Source organism: Lichenostomus cassidix, chromosome 10, assembly GCF_008360975.1.
Source record: "Lichenostomus cassidix isolate B80296 chromosome 10, HeHo_3.0, whole genome shotgun sequence".
In the NCBI taxonomy this organism is placed as follows: domain Eukaryota; kingdom Metazoa; phylum Chordata; class Aves; order Passeriformes; family Meliphagidae; genus Lichenostomus; species Lichenostomus cassidix.
In genome coordinates, this window is record NC_139491.1 from 10,208,805 (window position 1) to 10,219,588 (window position 10,784).

The 10,784-nt window shown below is 39.4% G+C and overlaps 1 protein-coding gene across 2 annotated transcripts in view; it reads right to left on the reverse strand.

Annotated features, from left to right (window-relative positions):
- Window positions 1-9,752, reverse strand: part of GALK2 (galactokinase 2) — a 47,094-nt gene extending 37,342 nt beyond the window's left edge. The window contains exons 1-4 of one of the 2 annotated variants that reach the window (XM_085070563.1): window positions 9,586-9,752; window positions 7,554-7,642; window positions 6,222-6,345; window positions 1,181-1,271 (exon numbers count right to left, since the gene is read on the reverse strand). In XM_085070563.1, coding sequence (XP_084926689.1) covers window positions 1,181-1,271; window positions 6,222-6,345; window positions 7,554-7,642; window positions 9,586-9,638 — 357 coding nt within the window. In that variant the 5' untranslated portion in view covers window positions 9,639-9,752. The remainder of the gene's footprint in view (window positions 1-1,180; window positions 1,272-6,221; window positions 6,346-7,553; window positions 7,643-9,585) is intronic. The other variant, XM_085070564.1, reaches the window with a different exon arrangement.
- Window positions 9,753-10,784: the final 1,032 nt, after the last annotated feature.

Sequence of the window (10,784 nt, forward strand, 5' to 3'; positions counted from 1 at the left end):
GAATTGTAATAAAGTGATTTGTGGCACTGATGGTTCTGCATATTGTATTTTGAAGACTCCAGGGGCAGGTCTGAGGTAGGCTTTTTGGTGTCTGCAGTCCTTATCTATTGGATCATTGTGTGGGGTGATCTAGATGGTCTATCCTGAGGCAAACTTCATGTGCTTTAAAAAGCACATTTACCCATAATTTGGACTGGCTGTGGTGACCTGTTCCTGACCTAGCCATCACTGTTTATCCCATCTGCCCTTCCAGAAATATCACTGGATTGACATCAAGCACAGAAATCACTTTCTTTTTTTTTCCCCTCTCAAAGAGCCATGAATTCTGTGAATTCTGTGACTCAGCTGCAAACAGCAGGTGAGATTTACAGGAGCCTTGACAGTGAGTTAAGGCTGCCTCCCAGGGCAGCACTGACAACCAGCACTTGGTTGGACTGTGCTGGGTGTTCAGGTCGGAGACAGGCAAGCTCCGAACGGAGATAAAGCTCGAGTGGGCAGACAGGAAAACGTCTGTGTGTTCTGCTGCTGCCTTTACCGTAAGTGTGCCTTCCCTGCAGAGCTGCACTTTGAACTCAGGACGTTCTGAAAATCCCATTCAAATTCCAAACACCCAAAACCAGGATGAGTAATGGTTCTTAATGGATTATTTCTTCTGTATGCTGTTTACTTGACTTTTACATATTCTCTTGCCTACTGCGTGAGTCAGCTTTACTCAGCTGTAGTGCACAAATTATAGGTTTTCAGCATTAATGGAAGTTCGTGTTTTTTAAAAGTTTCCATAGAAAGAAAAGGACTAAGATATGATCTTCATGTCCTGAAAGACAGGCGTCCAAACCTTCTCCAAAACAAATTTTAATTAGATGATCCCATTGGAAAGCATTCCTTTTAACTTCAAAATACAGAAATGTCATCCTGATAATGTTTGATCTTGACTTTTCTATGTAATTATTTGCTATTGTAATTTGTTTTATAGAAATGAAAATAGTGCTCTGCAAATATTTTAAAGCAAACCCACTCATATCTCCTCTTCAAATTTTAACATAAAGATACTTAACTGTATGTTTAAAAAAAAAAAAACGCTATGGAATGCAGGTAAACATTGTGAACATTGTGAGGGTAAATAGGTATTATTGTATTTTACTTCTACATTAATTTCAGAAGTTAAATGTATTTGGCTTACCTGAATACCCTTCAGTCCACACAGGAAGTAGTTATGCCACTGAGGTTTGGTTTTGTTAATCTGAATGTTATTAACACTAGTACTGAAATCCCTGCAAAAACAGAAAAACCTTGAGGCTTTAAATTGTATTAAATTTAGTTTGAAAAAACATGGCTTGTTACTGCCACCTGCTGATGGACAACACCGGGTTGATGGTTTTCAGTGCAATGTTTTCTGGCTTGTTTTTTTGTTTGATCTTATTACATATCTTCTTTATTATCATTTCTGTATGGTTATTTTAGATGAAAGTACAAGAGTTCTTGATTAAGTATAGAGAATATATTAAATAAATCCAGAAATTAAGCTGCCTTTGACAACCTTAATTAAGGCAGGATGCCTTCCATCATGTATGTGTATGCTATCATGATTTCTTAAAAGTGAAAATCTAAATAATCATATCTGTCAAACCCTGACTAGAGGCAGATAAACTGCAGGCTCTCAGGTAATTCCTGCTCAGGATTTCATTTTTATTACCTTGGCTCTCAATGGCACGTCACTAAAACAGGCCTAATGCTGAAGAATTATACTGTGCATGTTACAAGATAAAATTATTTAGTTTAAATATTTTATCTGTTTCCTCCAGGATAATTCCTACTCCGCCTTCCTTTCAAAATAATAAAACACATAAGCTTGAATGTTCCTAAAGAACAGACAGGTGCTGTCAAAATAGGCATGGAGTGACATGCAGAGGCCTCAGAGTGCATCAGAGTCCCCAAGGTGTGCAAGTTGTTTGGCAGTCTGTACTCTTGAATAGCCATTAAATTTATCTGCTTGCTGTCATGAGAGCAGGTGCCCAACAGAGAAACAGCAAAGGCACTGAGAATATCAAAAAAATCTAATATAAAATATTCAAAAGTTGCAGACTAAGATGTGCTTTACAAGGCAAGGTCTGCTAAAGAATATGAACAAAGGCAGCTGAATTCCTGGAAATACTTAGCGGGAAGAAAACCAGTTTCAAGAAATAATACTTCAAGGGACAGTCTGCAAGTCCTAAGAGGATGGAATTCTTCCTTCTTACACTGGTCCCAGTAAACTATGTAGGTTATTGATTTGCTGGGTTTATTTTTGTCCAAAATGACATCACTAATTAATACCTGTAATGGATACCAGTGAAAAGATGGATTTGTCTGTTAATTATTCTCTTACTCATGGAGAAAAAGTTATACAAAGATAAAGCATCTTTGCTATGATATAATTGTCTTCAAACAATGTCTGAAAAGCTCACTTTATTCTGGTGCACTTAAAAGCTGCAATTTTGATGTCATGCAACCCCCAAAGCAACAACCAGGGTTGAAGTGGCCCCACAATTCTTATGGTCTATTGCTTGCCACACTGTAGTGAGGTACTGCACTTGTGCTGCCAGCCTACAGCCTATTCCTAGCTCACTGGTAATGACAGACCTTGCCCTTTGAGCATCAACTTAGAATTCCTTTTCTGCCAGTTATACATTCAATTTCAGCCTTAATTACAGTGCAAACCCTCCAGACTGGTGTACAGTTTAACATGTAAGCTGCTATCTTAGTGCCACAAACAGGATTTTATTAACAATGCAGCAGCAAAGAATTAAACAAAGCTACTGTCAGAAACTACTAGGTTTTGTAGAGTAACACGAAATATATGAAAGGGAGTATTGGGATTAGAGTACAAGGAAAGTTTGAGAATAGCTGTAAATGCTTCCAGTTTGAGATTCATGTGTATTTAGAATGATCTCCAAGAGAATAAAACATCAACTTGCTTATGGCTTTTGAATGAAAAAACCCTGAAGCATTTGCAAAATAGAAAATATTTGTCAAAAGTAATGAAGATTTAAAAATTCTGTGTTTGCTTATGCTTGTTTCCTACAATAATGCTAAATTATTGTGGTAAAAAACAAGGTTTGTGGAAAGCAATGTGTAAAAGTGACTAACAGAAAAGGAATCTTAAGTCCTCTTTGCCTCAAAGAAGAGCTCTAAAATATTTTGTCTTCGTAAGTCTTTTTACCCTCTCAGACAGAGTAAAACTTCAATGAAGAAGACATATGACTATATTTGCTGGTTCTCAAGATAAATTAAAATAATGACTTCTTAAAATGCATTTTGCTCTTTTTTGCAGTCTTCTCACATAGAAAAAAATAGCTTTGATTTTGGCAGGTTTCATATGGACATAATTCACACAAACACAGAATGTAACGCTGTCAAGATCCGCAGAATCCTTAAGTCTATTTTTTATTATCTCACTCAGTTTTTTATAAAAACCAGTTCCTCAATACCCAAGCTTTATTTTAAATCAGTAAACCTTCAGGCTTGCTTTTGAACCTCCCATGGAAAAGTAGGCAGTTCAATATAAGAACTTTATAACAAAATATAATAAGATTGGGAGAAACATACCCATGAAATAAAAATACTCTGATATTTTCTGTTCCAGCCTTTCTGTTTTAATAAATGCTTGTGAAAGAATGCCAATTCTCCATAACCAGACATAAGCATTTCAATTTTTCTGTATAATTAGATAGGATTTTCAAGTAGTGTGACTGAATTGACTTTTACTGCTTGAATAGTAAATAATCCTTATTTTTGGGAGACCAGTTTAGCTCTTTCTCACAGAACCTCATTGTCTTGTCAATCTGATAGTTTATCTGTTTGAGTCCTCTGTACAAATACCCTGATTTAAAAACAAACAAACAAACTAAACTTTCAGGTTTTGCCATGAGATGGAAACTGATTGGTAATTACCATCCTCTGGTACTTCTGAAGGCATTTTGAGAAGTATAATGTCAGATATTCTATCTACACAAACTTCTCAATTACAAAGATGTTTTTTGAAGGGGAGGTATCAGGAACTTCAAAAGAATGTAAGTTTTGAATATCTTTTTAATCCAAATAACATAAAAGGCATCAGATCAGTTGAGATAATTTATGATGAAAAACAAATAGGTGACTTTTCTAGCAACCTGTTCTCTGTCCTATTTCTACTGGAAGTTAACATGAACTATCAGGGTGGAAGAGTGTTACAGAACTGTTCCACAGTTTACAAGTTCTCAAAAGAAGAATGAAATAGGAAATAGTGATTCTACAGAGGATTCTGGTTAATCCTTGTTCACCAAAGGCCTATATATATATATATGCATTCACCAGAGGCATAAATCTACCAGTGTAACAGGCTGGGAAAAAAAGACATACTGTCATCAGTTTTGTTATGTGGTGTAACATTCAAAGTGTTGAAAAATATTTCTTTGTTATGAAATTATGGGCATGTTTTAGCTTTGTTTTTAAGCAACAGTGTCTCAACAAAACCACGATGCTTAATGCTGTGTTCTGAGATCTTTTCTTGGTTTATGGCTTTAAGAATATGATTTCAAACTGAAACAAGGGGAGATGTAAAAATATAGTGACTGTGTGTGCAATTTAAATTCAAAGGCTGTAATTCTAGATATGGTAGGAACTGTTCTGAGAAGGCCATTTCAATTGCAATATAATGCAGCAAAGCTTGAAGACTAAGTGAAAACGTTTACCTTTTTATTACTGCTTTATTTAGTGTCCATTATAACAACTTTTCCTAATCAAAACTATTGTAATTCTGAAGCTATTGTCTATAGCTGAATGGTTTTGCAATACAGCTTAAGCCCTGGTGGGAGGCTGCTGTTGAAGAAAGGGAAAGGTCCCAGGCACATCTTGCATTTCCTTTCCCTATTCACCACTGCTTGTTCCCACTGTTTACCCCAAGTCAGCTTTAGCACTGAGTGCGTGGCAATTCACTAAAATGACAGAAAATTCACCAAGCAAAAAATGGGGGAATAGTGCACTTTATCTAACGATCAAACAAGTACTCTACACCTGCTAAAAGGCAGAGGATGAATTGATCTTAGGAGGAGGTACAGGGAGACTAGGGGTAAAAGAAGCCAAGCCATCACCTTCTGGCAATGGCAAACTCTTAATTCAGCCCAGCTATCATGTGAAAACATACACCACAAAGTGAAAAATCTCTTAACTATTTATACTTAGCATGGAAGTACAAATTCCTTTCAACTGTCTTAGTCATAGGCAGCAGCTCAGACCATGTTTTTTAGAACAAACTGAGCTTTAAACAGGAATATGTGCTCAAGTGTTTGCCTTTTTTGACAGTATGTTCCTGTCCCTGTGCTGCCACACACTGTGCTTTCAGGGACTAATTTACCAATTAAACAAATGGCTCAATAAAAATGGCCTAAACTAAGCTTTTGCTGATTCTGATTTTTGCAAAATGTCCACAAAAGCTCATGTTGGATGAGTGACCTGATCTGAACTGCCATGCAACTACACAAATATCTTTCTGTTACAATGAGGCAGAAAAATGTGGCTGGAGTTGAAAAGAGTGGCAGGATTATTTCCCTATGTTCAGCATTTGTGAGACCATAGCTGGAATACCGCATCCAGTTTTGGGGTTTCCAATATATGAAAGAGTTTGGCAGGGAGTTCAGCAGAAGGCCAACAAGATATATACAAGGGATCTTCAAAGGTGCCTTCCAACCTAAATTGGTGTATAATTCTGTGAACAACAGCTGTGGAGGAGTGGAAGCAAGGGAATACATATTTTTTTGAGCCAAGATTGTTGCTAAAGCCATTGTGTTGCGAAAACACGGTCCCAGGTTCTCCAGAGCAGGGGAGTGTTACCTTAACTATACAGTATTCGATTACAAAACATTTCACTCCCTTCTCCAGGAGAAACTGAGCTGCTGCCAATTATGGGGATTACATCAAGATGAGCTAAAAGAAGGGAAGATAGAATTGCACTTTTAGAAGCATTGAAAAACCAGAGGCCTTTCAAGAGTAAAAACAAACAAGTGGGAGACAGCAGCTGCAAAGCTATTGCTCTAATACACACAGCGTGGAGTCAGTCAGTGGGATTCCATCTGCTGATATAAATTGTTTTACACAATCAGACACTGTATTGCAATGGAAGTTTGTCAGATTTCTGAAAAGGTAAACTGTATTGCTACTGCATAAATAGTTTCATAAAAATTAGTGAACACAAAGGAATTACGTACAAGTACGAAGAATTGGTATTAGCCAGCTGCACGACTTGAGATTGTACAGGTTCTACTGCAACCAGGATATCTTGTTCTATAGCCATCGGCAGCACAGCATAACCACAGTAGTCTATGTGTTCTCCTACCAAAGAAACACAAAGAAATTACTTTGCAATAATTCTAGAATAGCAGTAACAGGGCTTCTGCAAGGGTTCAGTGTTGTTTGCTGGACGAGACAATTTCTTAGTGTAGTTTCAACTCTTATTACTTCAGGTTTGGGGTACATTTCCTCCATTTTGCGTTACTTCACAAAAATTTTTCTTTCTTTAGTGACTTTCATCTATTGCACCTGTATATAAATGTTCATGTTTTAAAACTGGCTTACAAATTGTTTTTTAAAAACCCCACCATGTAGATTATTGTCCAACAATGAGAACTGTTCTGTAGATACAATTTCTGGACCCTTTTCCAAGAAGATAATAAGTATATTTAAATAATCATTAATATACTTGCATGCAACACATAAAGTAACAATCAAATATATGTAGTAAACATCCTCTCCCTTGGGAATAATTCCCAGTTATCACATACTTTCTATTTAGTCTATACGAGATGTTCACACAACACCGAGAGAAAAATTAACTGCACAATAGACTAATTGACTTTTACTTCTCTGTTTTTCAGGATCCTTTTATCTACAACGTCTTCAAATGCGTAGGATTATTTTATGAACATATGCAAGAAAGTCAGCTCCAGAGAGAACACAATTCTAACATGGATAGAGAAATCTCAAAAATAAGGCTGCTACAGAAATACAAGTAAGTACTAAACACAAAATAATTGTGACTCTCCAGTCTGCCAGTGAATCACACCCAATGTTTTAAAGTTCTGTGGACAGATCTCTATAGAAGAGTAAAGAAGAAATGATGGTAGAATCATTTCATGCTTTATCATATGCATTGTCACGTAGTTGGTTTTATCTGGTAACTTTAATTAAAAGAGAAAAGAAAAAAAATTACTAATTGATTTTCTGGATATGCTGGTTCATAAACTAATTTAGATTTCCAAAGCCTTTAAAAAAACCATAAACTAGCAAGTTATTCCAATTTTCAAAACCATCACTACTGTCTATAAATGTTTTTTTCCAAAACCAATATCCATGTACAGTTGTTTATAAGAAGATACAGTAAAATATATATATTTTGTATTCTATATGATTTTTCCATTTATCACAAACTTCTCTGGAAAAAAAAATAAGACCAGCATTATTTTCATTCTATGTTTTAAACTACTAGACTTCCATGATGGCAGATGAAGTAAAATAACATAAGGTTAATTTTTCTCTTTTACCTATTAAGTTGACTCGTCCTGGTGCGCGAGCATAAAACTTGGGAGCTGATCCAAACTTAGATATAAACATCTCCTTCAGTTTCTGCAATCTGAAAAGCAGGTTAGAAACACTTAAAAGGACTATATTTGCATAAAAGACAGGAATTTTCACTGTTTCTTGAAGTAAATTCAATTCAGCTTCCTGAAGTATGTGGAGTTTTCTGTGCTACATCAGGAGTGACATTAAACTGCTTATTTCTGCTCTTCACATAACATTGTGACAAAGAAGACTCTACTAAAATTTTGATTTTTATTAATTTCCATATTTGACACTACACCATCTTTGTACAAATACATACACAGAGAACTAAAATTCTAAACCTGATTATCCCAGTGATTTAAAACAGTATTTACTCCACAGGATTACAGCAACAGTACTTCAGGTTTTCCATTTAGAATTGCCTGATGTGCTACTGAAAGTTCAATGTAAATAAACTTTGGCATCCTGCTTTATTTCCTGCAGCTGTAAAGGTACCAACCTTCTGCCCCATGTTTGCAAAGTTGGAATACTTGAGTGTGTCATACAGAACAGTAGGAAAACAAAGGCTGATAACAGATTAAGGCATTATCTTGAAGGAAATCATAGGAAATTTGATAGTAATTCATTCCGAAACTACCTTAAAGCAAAATTTTAGTCTACTAACAAAAATCCAGTCACAGGAACCCTGATAAGGTTTCTACATTTAATCTTAAACTAGACCTGGAAGCCTAGTTAATGCAAAGTGGAAGTAAGAAGACAGCTATGAGAAACAGATGATAGAAAATCTCACAATTATTTAGTTTGTAACTTCTTTGTTACTGTCCAGTTATGTATATTCAAATGTTTTTTAATATTTTTAATGGAAAACTACAAAATATTATTTGTTGTGATATTTTTAAACAGATCCTTCAGTGCCTTTATATCTTTCCATCGGTGCCCAGTTACAAAGGTGTATTAGGTCTTTGTAATTTCCCCTCCTTATAATCTCCCCTAGTATTGACTGTTATATCACTCTTCCAATTAGCAGAAGCAGTTACTGCCGTTTCATTGCTCAATCCCTTCTCTAGATCATATTAATAATATTATAGCCCATGGGGGAATCTGTTGGCAGAATTCTAGGTGTTAACTTTATTCCTTTTTGTGTCAGTATTTAGAATGGTGCTTTGTTTCACAGATATTTTTATAGTAGTGTTGGTACCAAGAGACTAACAACAAACAAAGCAGTCATGAGGGCATGTTTATCTAAGTGCTGATTGATCTCTTTTTTTAATGTGGGTTTTACAAGCAGGCCTGATGAAAGGCTATTTACAGGCTTTGGCCTTGATGTTGCAACACGCACACTGCATTTTAAGCACCTACATCAAGAAGAAAATTGTCAGAAGCCTTAAATCAAAGGCACTCCTCACAGCTTCACACTTCCAAGTCTGGAAGTGCTGGACTTGTCCTTTCCGTGGGATTTACGGTGCAATCATATGCAAGTAACCGACTTTTTACAAAGTTACCCTCCTGCGGGGCTAACCCAGGCAGAAAGGATGGTTTGTGTGCTTTCTGCTTCCTCACCCCGAGCGCAGCTCCGTGGGGAAGGAGCAGGCTTTGGCCGCAGCCACGCCAAGGACGGGGCAGGCCAGCGCCGCTCCAGGGACTTTCAGAGCAAAAAGGACGAAATAATCAATATTCCCCAAAAACTCTACAGGAAAAAAATGTAGGTGGAATGATGAATGAATGATTCGTCCTGCTGCTCCAGCGCCACCCTGCGAGGGGCGTGAGGGCGGGCCGGGCTGCGGAGCTGCGTGTGGGACAAGGGGCCGGAGCCCGGCAAGCCCCGGCCACGAGGAGCTGCCCAACAAGTCTCTGGTCGTGTCAGGGAAAAATCAAACCGCTACGAGTCCCCACCCCCTCGCACCTCCGCCCGGGGCATGAGCATGGGCCTGCCCACCCGTTCTCCCACCTCCCCCGGCCGCCCGTAGACCGCCCACCCACCCCGGGATAAGAGCCGGGGAGCGAGCCACCCACCTGGGCTGCTCCACCAGCTGCACCGGGAGGGCGGCAGGGCTGTCCCCCGCCATGGCGGCTCCACCGCCGGCCCGGGTGAGGTGGCTCCGGCGGGCCCGCGGTCACGGGGCAGGCGAACGCCGCGTCCTTCCTTCCGGGCGGCAGCTCCGGCGGCCCGGCCCCGTCCCGCCCCGCCGGCGGTGCTCGGCGCTGGGCGCTCCGCTCAGGGCCCGCTCGGCTCTGGGCCGCCCTGCCCTCCGCTCCGCGCCCGCCACAGCCCAGGCGGGACGGGGAAGCTGCTGCCAAGGAAATGTTTGGGGTTTTCAGGCATTCCTGCCGATGCTCCCGCAAAATGCACGTGCATTGAAAATGATAAATGGGCAGCGGCACCCTCAGGGCATGGAGGGATGGGCATCCCTGTCCCCATGTTTTTTCTGGTGTGTGTTTCTGCCAGCTCCCCTCCCAACAGGCAGGCAGCCTCATGGCTCCTGTTACCCTCGGATTAATGGCTGCAGACACTTGAGCATTTCAAAAGTGTTTGCAGGCTCACTAACTCGGTGTTTCAGTGTATATATTAGTCCATTTTGGCGCCGATCTTATTGCCCTTCATATCCCACTCAGGGAGCTTCAAGTGCTCAGACCGAAGGAAGCACAGTAACAAATTTCATTGTGGCTTTTCAGAGCCAAAACTTTTTTCTCCCTATTAGAATAGTGGCAGAAGACAAACACAGCTTTTTAAAAGACTTGACAGTAGCTGTAGGAAAAAAAACCAAAAAACATCCTACTGTCAGAAACCGTAGCAATATAAAATGACCAATAACACGAAAATCTGGAGACCCAGTAAACATTGCAGATGCATCTGGGTGTCCATGAGAAGCCCAGGCCTTGTGGCATTGTGGAGGAAAGAGCTGCTCTGCCAGGGGTTTTGCCTCACTCAGTTGTAAGGCGGCAGCAGAAATGAGCACGTAAAATTCTTTATAAAGCCATTGCTTTGCTTTGCAAGGTCCGTGGATTTTAAGGGTTCTTCTGCCCATTGCTCCTTGTTGTACTGGATGGCACCGCGAAGAAGAACGCTATTCCATCCTCGTGAGACCCACACTTTAGATATTTATACACAGGACTCCTCTCAGTCGCCTCTTTTTGAGGCTGAACAGGCCCAGCTCGCTTAGCCCTTCCTTATAAGAGCTATCTCCAGAGCCTTGACCAACTCAGTAGCTCTC